Genomic DNA, 14,478 nt, shown 5'->3' with positions numbered 1-14,478 from the left:
TTTCTATTTGCACATAAGAGTAATCCCAAATGCAATGCGTGAATATTTATAAAAAGCAAGGATGAAAAGAAAAAAAAAATACACATAATCCCGCAATATTCAAATAATCTAAAGTACATAACAGAATAAAAATTGCATGTAAGATAACAAAAACTTGAATAAAATAACAGTGCATATACTTAAGAAGAAAGAAACCTATATAAGGAAGAATTTTATGTTTGGGAAAAAATCACATTATGTTATTATCGACATAATTATTAAATAGTTTTAATAGTACGTAATTTTCAGTTCTCTCCACCTTTAAGATCATGTCGAATATCTTTTAGAAATTAACTTTTATAAATTTTACTAATTTAACGTTTTAATAATGTTTTCTACTTTGCAATTAAGGTTTTGGTAACCATTAATTATAAGCGATTTTTTTTTTTAAATAAAACTTTCTTTGGGCTCAATTTCTTATTCGTAAGCCACCAAAACCTGATGTATACTTGTGTTCTCCTTTTCTATACACTCATTCAAATAAAGTGAATTGAAGAGAAAAACTACGTTCAACCGAATATCTTGCAGTCCAATCACCGAGTTACAAGCTATTCCAGAAAATATCAAAGGAAAAGCACAGAAACTTTGATATTTACCGGATACAGCCCATAAAAAGGATTGTAAGTATTCACCAGAGTAACATAATACTGTATAAACAAAACTGCAAGAGGAAGAGGGCGCGCTAAAGCAATCTGGCCAAACTCTTTAAATGTAGCATCCGCGAACCAGACCACGTGAGATAATGGTAAAAGAAATGTAAATAATCTTTCTTTGTTTACATTCATCGCGACATTGCCATTTTTGTACTAACTGAAGCTCCCCTCCCTCCCACTTAACTCTTGGTGATAAAATTATAAAGTTTGAATCAAAATTCTGCACGCAAAATTTTAAAAAAATTCTAAACGTTTGCTTACCATATAACTTCACGGTAGTTTCTTTCCTATAGACCACTTCACTTTCGTTTAAGGCTTGTGCATTACATGCGTAACTTCCCCCATGTTGTAACGTTGGGCACTTTAGTTCCAACTGCCAAATCCCTTCTTCGGCACGATCCATTATGATGGAGACACCTGATAATTTGGAAGCATTTTCACCTCTAAAAGTCCACCACACATCAACTGCTGGTGCAGGAGTATCCACTCGGCAAGTTAATGTAACTAGAGAACAATTGGCTGCCACAGGAGGATCGGTTGTGTGTTCCAGAATAGATAAGCATCCTAGAAAGAAAGAACAAATTGAATTTTAAAAACAAAACACTGTTCATATTCTTGTTTCTAAAAACTAGAATATGAAAATATGGAAAAACTAGAATCTTTTTCTTTTTTTTGTCAAAGAAAAATTAACTTATGAAAACAAAAGAAATTTTAAGTTACTTGACACAGACATCAACGTGTTTGATATTTAATTTATTTCAAACGGACATCAACAATATATCTATTTTAATTTTCCTAGCAATAAACAGCGATGTTTTCAAGGAAAACTGAAAATGAAATTTAATTTATTTGAAACAGACAACGATGATGTCCATTTCAGTATTCCTTGAAATAGACAACAACGTTTTCAAAGAAAATCGAAATTGACATTTAATGACAATAATGTTCAGCGTTTCTTGAAATAGACAACAGTGATGTTTTCAAGGAAAACTGAAATTAAAATCTAATTTATTTGAAACAGACATCAGTGATATCCATTTCAGTATTCCATGAAATAGACATCAGTGATGTCAATTTCAGTACTCCATGAAATAGACATCAGTGATGTCTATTTCTGAAATACTGAAAAAGTATTTCAGAAATAGATGTCAATTTCAGTATTCCTTGAAATAGACATCAGCGATATTTTCAAGGGAAATTGAAATTTAATTTATTTAAAACAGACATCAATGATGTCCATTTCAGCAGGGGCGAGCCGTTCAGAGGGTACCAGGGGTGCACTGCATCAGGCGCCAACATTCAAGGAGTGCCTGAAAACCTGCAACTTACATACACATATGAAGAAAATTTTAAAGGAGGGCACCAACATTCAAGGAGCGCCTGAAAACCTGCAACTTACATACACATATGAAGAAAATTTTAAAGGAGGGCGCCATCATTCAAGGAGCGCCTGAAAACCTGCAACTTACATACACATATGAAGAAAATTTTAAAGGAGAGCGCCAAATTGCGATTAGCACCCTGGCGCCACATTGCCTAGGAACTCCGATGCATTTCAGTATTCCTTGAAATAGACACCAACAATGTTCTCAAGGAAAACTAAATTTGAAATTTAATGACAATAATTTTAAAACATCAGTGATGTCCATTTCAGTGTTCCTTGAAATAGACATCAGCGGTGTTTTAGAGGAAAATTGAAATGTAATTTATGTGAACATCATCAGACGCCAATGATGTCCATTTCATTGTTCCTGGAAATAGACATCAGTGATGTTTTCAAGGAAAGCTGAAATTGATATCAGTGATGTTTTCAAGGAAAACTGAAATCAGTGATGCTTTCAAGGAAAACTAAAACTGACATCAGTAATGCTTTCAAGGAAAACTGAAATTGACATTAGTGATGCTTTCAAGGAAAATTGAAATTGACATTAGTGATGTTTTGAAGGAAAACTGAAATTGACATCAGTGATGTTTTGAAGGAAAACTGCAACTGAAGTTTAATTTATTTGAAACAGACATCATGATGTCCATTTCAATGTAATTGAAATAGATATTAGCGATGTGTTAAAGGAAATTTGAAATTTAATTAATTCGAACATCATCAGAGGCCAATGATATCCATTTCAGTATTTCTGGAAATAGACATAAGTGATGTTTTCAAGGAAAACTGAAATTGACACCAGTAATGCTTTCAAGGAAAACTGAAATTTACATTAGTGATGTTTTGAAGGAAAACTGCAACTGAAGTTTTGATTTATTCGAAACAGACGTCATGATGTCCATTTCAGTACTGAAATGAATTGAAAATTGAGAATTAATTGAAATAGACATCAGCGATGTGTTAAAGGAAATTTGAAATTTAATTTATTTGAACATCATCAGACGCTAATCATATCCATTTCAGTATTCCTGGAAATAGACATGTGATGTTTTCAAGGAAAACTGTAATTGAAATCAGTGCTATTTTGAAGGAAAACTGCAACTGAAGTTTAATTTATTTGAAACAGACAATGATGTACATTTCAGTGTTCTTTGAAATAGACATCAGTGATGTTTTCATGGAAAACTGAAATTGACATCAGTGTTGTTTTGAAGGAAAACTGAAATTCACATCAGTGATGTTTTGAGGGAAAACTGAAGATTTCATTTTTTTGAAACAGATGTTATGATGTCCATTTCAGTATTCATTGAAATAGACATCAGTGATGTTTTCAAGGAAAACTGCAACTGAAGTTTAATTTATTTGAAACAGACATAAATGATGTCCATTTCAGTGTTCCTTGAAATAGACATCAGTGATGTTTTCATGGAAAACTGAAATTGACATCAGTGATGTTTCGAAGGAAAACTGAAATTGACATCAGTGTTGTTTTGAAGGAAAACTGAAATTCACATCAGTGATGTTTTGGATGAAAACTGCTGTTGTTGTTATTCGGTTTTTAGGAGCATTAGCAACTAAGGCCATATTGCTCCGGGAAATGCGGTGGTCATTCCCTGACCTTTCCGCATCCTCCGTATTTGGTGGTCACGGGCTTGAACCCCGGTCTAATCAAGAAGCATGTGCTACTCACTGCTGCTCCTTCCCACCTGGCTACGGAGGCGCCGATGAAAACTGCAACTGAAGTTTAATTTATTTGAAACAGACGTCATGATGTCCATTTCAGTATTCCTTGAAATAGACATCAGTGATGTTTTCAAGGAAAACTGCAACTGAAGTTTAATTTATTTGAAATAGACATCAATGATGTCCATTTTAGTGTTCCATGAAATAGCATCAGTGATGTTTTCATGGAAAACTGAAATTGACATCAGTGATGTTTCGAAGGAAAACTGAAATTGACATCAGTGTTGTTTTGGAGGAAAACTGCAACTGAAGTTTAATTTATTTGAAACAGACGTCATGATGTCTATTTCAGTGTTCCTTGAAATAGACATCAGTGATGTTTTCAAGGAAAACTGAAATTGATATCAGTGATGTTTTCAAGGAAAACTGAAGATTTAACTGATGTTAAACTGATGTCCATTTCAGTATTCCTTGAAATAGACATCAGTGATGTTTTCATGGAAAACTGAAATTGACATCAGTGATGTTTTCATGGAAAACTGAAATTGACATCAGTGATGTTTTCATGGAAAACTGAAATTGACATCAGTGATGTTTTCATGGAAAACTGAAATTGACATCAGTGTTGTTTCGAAGGAAAACTGAAATTGACATCAGTGTTGTTTTGAAGGAAAATTGAAATTCACATCAGTGTTGTTTTGAAGGGAAACTGCAACTGAAGTTTAATTTATCTGAAACAGACGTCATGATGTCTATTTCAGTGATGTTTTCAAGGAAAACTGAAGCTGTTATCAGTGATGTTTTGAAGGAAAACTGAAGATTTAATTTATTTGAAACAGACGTCATGATGTCCATTTCAGTATTCCTTGAAATAGACATCAGTGATGTTTTCAAGAAAAACTGCAACTGAAGTTTAGTTTATTTGAAACAGACATCGATGATGTTTATTTCATGTAAATTAAAGTATTTCACTCAAACAATGTTCATTTGAAGGAAAATTTAACGTTATGTGATACTCGTAACAGTGAAAGCGCCTACTTTTCCCATAGTAAAGAACTAATAACGAATGCGATGCTATGTGCACTAATAGTAAAAGTATTAGAAACCATTAATGAAGACTTTGAAGCTCTGAAGTTCACTAGGTGAGTTTCGAGTGGAGGGATTTTTCATTTATGTTCGACAGAAAGCATGTACATCGGGTTGTCAGATTCGGTGATATTCCAGTACAGCATTATTTCATAAGTTTAATACAGCCGAATCATTGTTTACAAAGGCGTTTCTATTATTCTGATTGCCATTATAGATTTCATTCAATTCGAATGGATGACTATAGCATGCAGGCAATTAATATAAGTCAATATTGCTGCTTAAAAAAAGCTGATTCAGTGGTTCCAAATGCCAATTCAAATGGAAAATAAAACTCATTAAGCATGTTGGTATGCAAAAATATTACTTTTTTGTACTTTCTTGAAGTCATCTGGTTGCTTTATACTAAGAAAGCGCAAGACAGTTGTAGAAGTTGTTCTCAATTTCTCTTTTATATATTATATAGCAATTCCCCTATAGCTGCAGGGACGATACCGAGAAACAAATCTGGCCAAATTGTCTTTCTCACAGCGCAAGTTGGAACGGTGATTGAATTACACGCAAGGAGAGATGAGATAGGCATCTCGGACGAATCTTATTATTGTCGTCTGCTTGTTCCAACAAGATTGTATTTTATTTCAGTGGATAGCAAAAAGATAAAAAAAAAAAATACAGACCGGAGGTAATATATTATTGTGGAAAAAACTTTCACTTTTTTATCACTGAGTCTGCCTAGCGTCCAAGCGAAAGATGAATGCTAGTGCATTCCACTTATTTTCGCGAAAAAATTGAAGCTTTATGGATGTTTAGAATGGTTTATTGGATATAGAGAAAATGAATTATCAATAATGGTCTGATATTAGTTCAATATTGCAATACTCTTCCCTCTCTCTCATATATATATATATATCTATATATATATATATATATATATATATATAGTGTCGATCACGTTATGTTACTGACGCTACATTTACAGTTCGAGAATAGGATTTTATTGTAGAATAATATTTTGATAACAGGGCAAAAGGCGCCAAGGCAGACCCAGACTGAAAATGTTATGTTTAACTACATTTCAAGATTATTGAAATGCTACCTTCTAGCTAGAAATCAGTTTTAAAATTATTACCATTTTTTAAGGCAGGTGTGTAAAGGGTTGATGTAAGGATACTACGCGTCCTAGACGAACCTTCGACCTAAATTTTTATTTTTGTGTCCTTGCTTTAGCTAATGTAGAAAGAAGTTTCTTCGGGTCAATATTTTGGGTATTCTATGCTTTATTGACAAGATGGAAACTCCAAGAATTCTTTTTGAGGAATTGTGCTCACGTTTTTGCTCCATCTTTCTAAATTTTACTCTTACAGACGACAATAGAGTTAATTAGTGGTTAAGCCATTGTCTACTACATCAACATGCATCTATCTCTCTCTAACTTTATTGAGGGAAAAAGAGGATCTCATCCATAGTTAATTAACAGCAGTACAGGACGATATACTGTATATTGAGCCATTTGTTCGATATCTTAGACTCTCATAATTTAGCAGTTAATAGGTCTCAATAAGACGCCAACTTGTACGCACTACTGAGGAAGCAAGAACGCAATCTGAGATATCATTTCTAAGATCGCATTATTTCTTGAAACTCGAATTTCGGTTATTCAGCTGACTCTTCAGAACTTGTCATCTGAAACCTGTTTTGTGAGACATTGTAAAGAGCTGGTATATCATAATCTCGTTCAAATTACCTTCACGATAAATTTGGCTTGTGTATCAAGTACCACAGTCAACAGATGGAGCACCAAATTTAAGAGTACTTTGGTGTTTCAAACTGTTGTACGGTTACTAAAGCAGTGAACTCAATTAAATTTAAAAAAAATTGTCACGTTAAAGACAAAGTAACAAGTTAAAGATATCTACTAAAAGTTATTCACTGTGTTCGCAAAAAGATTATAAAAATATGAGCAACATTACTTGCCAGAGAAGTTCCCAGCAATTAATCTGCTTTCTGTTCTTAAGGAAACAGACCATATACCTTAACATTCAATCGGTGGTACGCATATCTCTGGGGGTACGCGAAATCCTTTCGGTGGAGTAGGTTGGCATATGCAAAATCGAGAAAATTTTAAGGGGGGATAGATCACCAAAAATCTTGAATATCAATAGTATAGTGTTAGGTGCGTGTAGCAGAGCGAAAATATTGAGAAGGTTAGGTATACGTTAAGTGCAAAAGCAACTAAGGCTATGAGGCATCAGCATACAGTTTGTGTCTAATTGTGTGCATTCTCAGTCTATTTTCTGGAAGAAAAGTTCTCGCGGGTAGCAGAGTTGGTATAATCATCGTCCTCCCCACACCGGGTGGAAAAGATCTGAGTTCGAATCCGTCAATGATGTGAGGAATTTTTATAGGCAGCATAAAAATAGTAGCATGGTTTTAACTGCTGGAAATTTGGGCTTTTCATCCAGCAAAACCGACCACAGAACAGACGCAATTTACAGCCCAATATTGCCCAAGTTGCTGATGCTCCTAAAACCCAACGTCAACCAACCAACCTAGAAGAAAACCCTAGCTTCTGGAAGGACGAACTCAACCACATTGTGAACAAGAACAAAACCCATAAAAATTCCTCTCATCATTGAAGGGATTTAAACTTAGGACTTCAAGACATAAGTCGAAGTAATTGTTATCAAGAATGAAACAAGAAATATTATTGGCTGTTGCTGGAAAATATTGTCCAAAAATCATTCTAAAAACGCATATTTTTCTAATGTAAGCTATCTGGCACTCGCGATTAGTATAGTGGATATGGCTGTTTTCCACACAAAGCGAAAAAAAAGTAGGCATGCAATCGAATTCTGGCTTGATGGGTCTTTATCACATTGGAGCTGAGTTCGTCCGGGGAGGGCTGTGGGCTTTATTTCATCCCATCAACACAAAATATTATAAAAGAAAAACATCCTGTATTTTTAAAATAATAAAGGACTATCTTAACAATGCAGGCAATAAATAAGGAATGTCCTGCAGGTATACTTTTCTTTTCTTCTTTTTTTTTGAAGGAGATAAATGAGTACATATATTTTATGTATGAAAGCATGGTCATAGATTTAGATACCACTATGTCAGGAAACAGAAAAAAGAAAGGAAAATCGAACACCAACCATTAATAAATATTTCAGTCCCTGCAACTAGGGCAGAGGTTTCTTAATATAAATTACTGCAGTTCTAAGTGTAATTCTTCTTAAAATATAAAATGACAATTGTATTCAGTTTGACTCATTAATCGAAGAATCACAAAAGAGAAATTTTTAAATAATAACACCACTGCTCGAAATTTGCCAACCCCTATTTGGCCCCAGTACTTCTGGAATACGAAAAAGAGTGAAAGTAATTTTGAAAGAAAAATACTAATTTAATTATATATTCGTATTTCATTTAACAGTCGATTTTTTTTCTTTTGTTCAAACTCTGGTTTCTGTGATTCTTAGAGCAATAATGTTTTTATAAGTTTCTGTATTGATTGAAGGATATTAAACCGAAGTAATTACTTTTAGTTATGGAGGAAAAAAAAGAAAAAACAGAAAAGCGAAGCGACAAGTAGTTGAAGAATTAAATATGTATATATAAGCAGCAAATATAAGGAGACAGACTAAGAAAAGATACGAAGAGAGAGAGATCTTACTTTTCTTTGATCATAAATAAAAGAGAAAGATGCATATATTGGGTTTATCTTTAAGAAAAAAATACAGTAGTCGGCAATGATAGTACGTAAAATGAATTTTTGTGTTTAATTTTAGCATCTCATTTTTAGAATCGATAACAGTATGTTAATTTCCAGAAAGACCAAAGCTGACATTTGGAGAAAACAAAAATTATCTGTCAATAGAAAAGAGAGGATGATTTTCCTCAGCAACTTTAAAAAAAAAGTTACTTTTTCTATTTCGTTTTTCCATAATGTGGCATTTAAAATTTCACATATTATATTTTCGCTGACTCTTACAAAAATACAGAAACCACTTCGCTTGAATCAGATGAAGTACAGATTAGATGGAGGTAGATGGAAGACAATATGTTGGATTCACCATCGTAACATAATAAGCCATCGTGCACCCGTTGTGAACAAGGAACTGTTCAGGCAGGTGGACGGTCGGTAATGGTCCCGGGTGTTCAACTGGCACACGTTGGTACATGTGGTAGGTCTAGACGCATCTCTGAACGGTCCAGGTTAAGTGTCCATCCTTGCAGACCATCTGCGTCCCTTTATGGTCATCGTGCACCCACAGAGCAATGGACTCTTCCAGCAGGACAATGCGCCTCCCCACAGAAAGCCGTGGTGACTAGAACATGTTTCGAAGAACATTCTGCAGAGTTTACCACCATGGAATGGCCTCCTCGTGCATGAACTATATGGAGCATCTTTGAGATGCTGTGGATAGGTCCGTTTGATCTTCGGATCCTCTACCCAGGAATGCGACGGAATTATGGACAGCGGTGCAGGCAAGCGTAGATGAAATACCTGTGGACTGCTTTCGTGGACTCAATGCCTTGCTGTGTGACTGCCTTATACGGGAAAAAGGTGGGCCTACCCGTTATAGGTAGGTATCCCATGATTTCTGTCCACTGTGTCCACAATATGGCCTCAGTCGCTGACGCTCCTAAAACCTGATAACAATAACATAATAAATTCCAAATCTCCAAAAACAGTCATGATTGAAGCAGACTCCTTTAGCATTAAAACAATACAATATTAAAGTGGATATCAATACTGAAGGTAAAGATTTAAATTCTTTTAACTGGCTGTTAACGTTTCCATTTATTTGTATAAAAACACACGCATGCGTTACTTGTCTATTCAAAGGAGAAAGAACTGGATAAACATATTAAGACATAAAGAAGTAAAAATCTTAATTATTTAGCAGAAAGATTTTTTAACTTTTAAGTTTCACTCCATTAGCTGACGTAAACGTACATCTAGGCTTGTTGAGATAGTCTTGTAGGCTGCTAAGAGTACCTCTTTTGGCTGCCACTACCAAGTCTGTACCGCATCTCTTAAGTATACGGTCCCTGACGTGAACTATCAATCACGTACGCCAGTGCATGTGCTTCAAGAGACGCATGCTTCACGCTCACGGTGGGAAACGTAGCGTCTGATTTCCACCTGGAAGACCCTCTGATGCTAAACATCCGAAGAGAAAGGAAAGCAAAATGAAAGTTGTGATTCAGTGTACGATGGATCTATCGAGGGAGAAAAAAAAGAAATGGTGGAGAGTGCATTAAAGGATCGTGGAGAATAGAATCGTTGGTGACCACATAGAGAGAGGACTGTATTGGTTATTATTCACGCAATAACAGCTGTCCCAAGTATGGCATGATTAGGTGGTTTCTACGGTTAATGCCCACCATCTGACTTTGCTGTTGTTGGCCATATAAGGAAGAGTGGTGTTTCAGTGGTGCAGACATGAAAAATGGTGGGGAGCACATTTCATGATGCCGGCCCTTCACCACAATACCTTTATATTTCGTATAGCTGAGGTAATTTATATAGCACAAATGGATTTAATTCTGATCTTTGTGCAGAAAATATCGGAAATTTCTTCTTAAAGATTGTAGAGAAACGTTTCTTAGAGTTTTGTAATCCCAAAGAAATTACATAGAGGCCACGTCTAAGATAGTTTTCTTCAATTATTCACATTCTTCTTTTTTTCCTTTTTACTTTCCTACCGAACGATGTAGTTTGAAAAATTCTTTCTTCTATCATCAACAGAAATCGATTTTCCAGTGAGTCTTCGGGGAAGAAAAGGTGGAGATAAATTAATTGTCCTGCTACGCAGAAGAGGAAAGGAATTCAAGTGAAAGTATAAAACAAAATGAAGGCATTATGAAAACTTGACATTTTTACAAAACGATAACTTCCTTCATCAGGAATCCTTACATTTTATTTTTTAAGGGCATAAATTGCTTGCCCTTTTTCCCCCCTAGCAGGAAAGTTATGCAAAAGATTTTTGAGATCTTGTTCGAAATCTGCAACCTGCCATTAATACCAAAAGGGGCAGTTCACTTTTTTAGGTGGGAATGCTCTTATTTGCTGCTCATATTTATCAGCGCAAGTGATTTGCACCAGAAAGAACGAAAATAATAAATATTTATGTCTTCGCGGACAGCAAAACCACTTAGAAGATAGATAACAAAATGATTTAGGTCTCATTTGGTATGAGGTCCTTCCTAATGCATTCTAAGCGATAAAGAATAAGATCGGGGCATCGTTATTGACCCTTAACAAGAACTGGCTGAAAACACCACATCTAGAAATTTCATACATCATGGGGATGCCAAGCGTCACTTCATATGTCTTGCCTATCTGGCCATCCATTTCTCAAATCATAAATCTGCTGATCAGCGAATACTGGGCTCATCAAGATGGATTAGTACGAAATTCATCGACCCATGACTTTCTTAAAGGCCGATTTCTACAACACTATGGCTGGCCTCATCTGCATAAGATATAAGTTCAGTACCAGGTTACTGGATAAATTAGATAGATGGGCTGAAAAATAGCAATTGAGGTTTAGCATTAATAAACGCAAAGTACTGCATCTGGGTAACACAATCCCAGAACAATATACCATGAACAGATTTGGAAGTCTCATTTTAGGATGGATGTAGGATTTGTTGTAATGAAGAGGCTGTATATTAGCACCAGAGCAACTAATGCTACGAGGCAACGGTATACTGTGTTTGCATTTGGTGTAGTTTGTGGTGGTTGATTTGCCTGAATGCAGAAGAAGTACCTCAGTGTCCAGGAGAAAAATCCAATCCATGGATTGCATGTTTCTCCTGGAAACTGAGGAAAAGACCTAAGTTCAAGTCTCGTCGATGACGTGAGGAATATTTATGGGCTTTTTTCACAACGTGTCTGAGTTAGTCGATCTTAGGCGAGGATAGCATGGTTTTTGCTCCAGGAATCTCAGGTTTTTTGTCCAGAAAACAGAAAATCGACCACAGAACACGCAATTTACAAACAGTATATACGGATCAATATGGCCTTAGTCGTTGATGCTTCTAAAACCCTACGACAACAACAACAATAAACAAAATGCAGAGGAAAAATATTCCCAGAGAACATTTATGGATTGTCTCTCAATAAGTTTAAAACCATTCTGGTGAAATACTGAAAATCACATTAATTTTATGCATGCTGCAGATAGTTTAGTTAGAAACATTATGGAGGAGAAAAATTGTGGATAGAGTTCTCCTTAAAAAATGGAGCATCATCGACACTCTAAGATATGAACTCTTTCTGTCTTCTTAAGGTGACAGAAGTAAAAAGAAAGAAAAAAATCTTTCACGTCCTCAGTTACCATAGAAACAACACATGAGATGATGTCTCCTCTGCCCTTCCTGACACAATAGATGGCAAAACCGGGTTGTACGTTCTGTAAGAGGAACGCTAATGAGTAGACCGGGGAAAAATTGAGAAAGAGAAGAACTACATCAAGCACGCCCATGATAACTAATAAACGTTACCTTGTAGAGAATAGAAAATGGTCTAAAAGGGAGCACAATGAAACTTAATGGTGCTTTTGAAATAAGATTTAACTCCTTTTAGAAGTCGTTGATGAGATTTTTGTGACATGGCAAAAAAAATTTCCTGCAATGCTCGGTTATGACCCTTCGTCCAATAAGTTTGTCTCATTTTATACGCAAATATTCAAAAATGAAATACTGGACAAGCTATCAACTTCACGCTCTGGACACTAATGGATAAATACATCATTTCGTTTAAGTTGCAAGTTAGGGCCTTGTTTAGATAATCGTAGAGAGCGAAAGAGGAGAGAGAGAGAGAGAGAGAGAGAGAGAGAGAGAGAGAGAGAGAGAGAGAGAGAGAGAGATAGCACATTTTTTTTCACCCTACACACAAAAATAAATGTGTGTAATAAATGAGAGCAAATAAAAAGAATTTTCACGAAGTGCATTTCTAGAAAAAATTCAAAACACCTAACAGCATTTTATTTCACCGTTTATTGCTTAAAGGAGAGCTGTTATCACCCACTGGCAATGTCATTATGTAAAGCACCGATGAAAATTTTTTTGTTTTATTGTTCGAAGACCATAATTCAGATTGAAGAACGAAAGATGGGAGGTTTAACTTCAACAGTTATACTCGAGTGGAGCAGACATTGCCAAAAGGAAAAAAAAAAGGAACTTCCGATATCAGTATTGAACATTGAGTTGTTCAAAAAACACCATCCTGGATAATTCCCAAAATCATAATAAATACTACGCCACATTAAGGCCTAAGAAAAAGTTAAGAATAATGGCAGGAAAAAAAGTGGATTCTTCAGAAAATAAATCTTTGTTGGCTTCCAGCTAATGTCGTTGTAGTATGGTTTTAGGAGCATCAGCAACTATGGGCTTGCTCTGTGTATATTGTCTGTAAAATGCTTGTTTTGTTTGCTGGACGAAAAACCCAAGTTTTCGGTAATTCTGACATATCATCAAGGTTCTCGTGGCATCAGAAGAAAACGGGAGAATTGACAGATTCGCCAACGATAAGAGATCTAACACAATCCGCCATATTTCCAACATCATATCGCTATCTGTTGTGTCGGAGGAACCATTTACAGATGACTGCAAGAAGTAGGGAGATGCATTCTCGTCGTCCATTGTCTCCTCTGCCTCTAGCGTCATTTCACCGTCTTCAGTGGTGCTGGAAGAGAGCTGCTTCAGGACAAAAATGGTATCGTGTCGTCTTTAGTGATGAATCATGTTTCTGTTTGAGATTCAGCAATAGATTATTCATTATTCTTTCAGAAGGGGTACAAATAGTAGTAGTAGTAGTAGTAGTAGTGGCACATGATGCAAGAAAGCAAGTGTAGGAGCTTATGCAGCATCAGCCAAAAAAAAAAAAAAAAATCACACCATTCCCTCCAAATGCCTGTCCAGTTCCTCCTTAAATTTATTTAACCTATCAACTTCCACAACGACAGATGGAAGTTTGTTCCAGCAATTAACCACCCGCTGGCTAAAGGCAAATTTCCGCACATCTATTCTACATCTGTCCTTTCTTAATTTGAACTTATGTCCCCGTAGGTTGGTAATCTGAACAAGTGGAAGGATCCCATCAGAATTCAGCGTGCTCAACCCATTCAAGGCCTTATAGACCTCAATCAGATCACCGCGCAGGTGCCTAGTCTCCAGCCACTGCAATTTGCAGAACTTAAGCCTCTCTTGGTAAGAGAATCCCTTCATTCCCCTCACCAATTGTTGCTCTTCTCTGTACACGCTCAAGCAAATCTACATCCTTCCTAAAATGAGGCCTCCAGACCTGTACGCAGTACTCAAGGCGTGGCCTGACCATTGCCTTATACAGAGGGACAATCACCTCCTTTTCCCTGCTAGCAAAATTCCTATATATCATTGACAAAACCCAATGACCCGCCCTAGCAGCCTGTCTGCACTGCTCAGAAAACTTCATATCTGACTGCACAATTACTCCCAGGTCTTTTTCATTTTCTACCACCTTAAGTGTAGTACCACACAGTTGGTACGTTTCTCTGGGGTTACTTCTACCCATATGCAGTACTTTGCATTTGTCAAGGTTGAACTTCAGGGTTGAAATGCTTGAATATCAGGGAGAAATGG

The 14,478-nt window shown here is 36.0% G+C and overlaps 1 protein-coding gene across 1 annotated transcript in view; it reads right to left on the bottom strand.

Moving 5' to 3' along the window:
• The window catches only part of LOC150086058 (tyrosine-protein phosphatase 69D-like), a 495,496-nt gene that overhangs the window by 262,505 nt on the left and 218,513 nt on the right, over positions 1-14,478 (bottom strand). The window contains exon 2 of the mRNA XM_090374352.1: positions 954-1,256. Within this exon, the coding sequence (XP_090230478.1) occupies positions 954-1,256 (303 nt within the window). The remainder of the gene's footprint in view (positions 1-953; positions 1,257-14,478) is intronic.

This window comes from Mastigoproctus giganteus, chromosome 5 (assembly GCF_048544385.1).
Source record: "Mastigoproctus giganteus isolate SK-2022 chromosome 5, ASM4854438v1, whole genome shotgun sequence".
In the NCBI taxonomy this organism is placed as follows: Eukaryota; Metazoa; Arthropoda; class Arachnida; order Uropygi; family Thelyphonidae; genus Mastigoproctus; species Mastigoproctus giganteus.
This window is presented reverse-complemented; position numbering and strand designations above follow the sequence as displayed.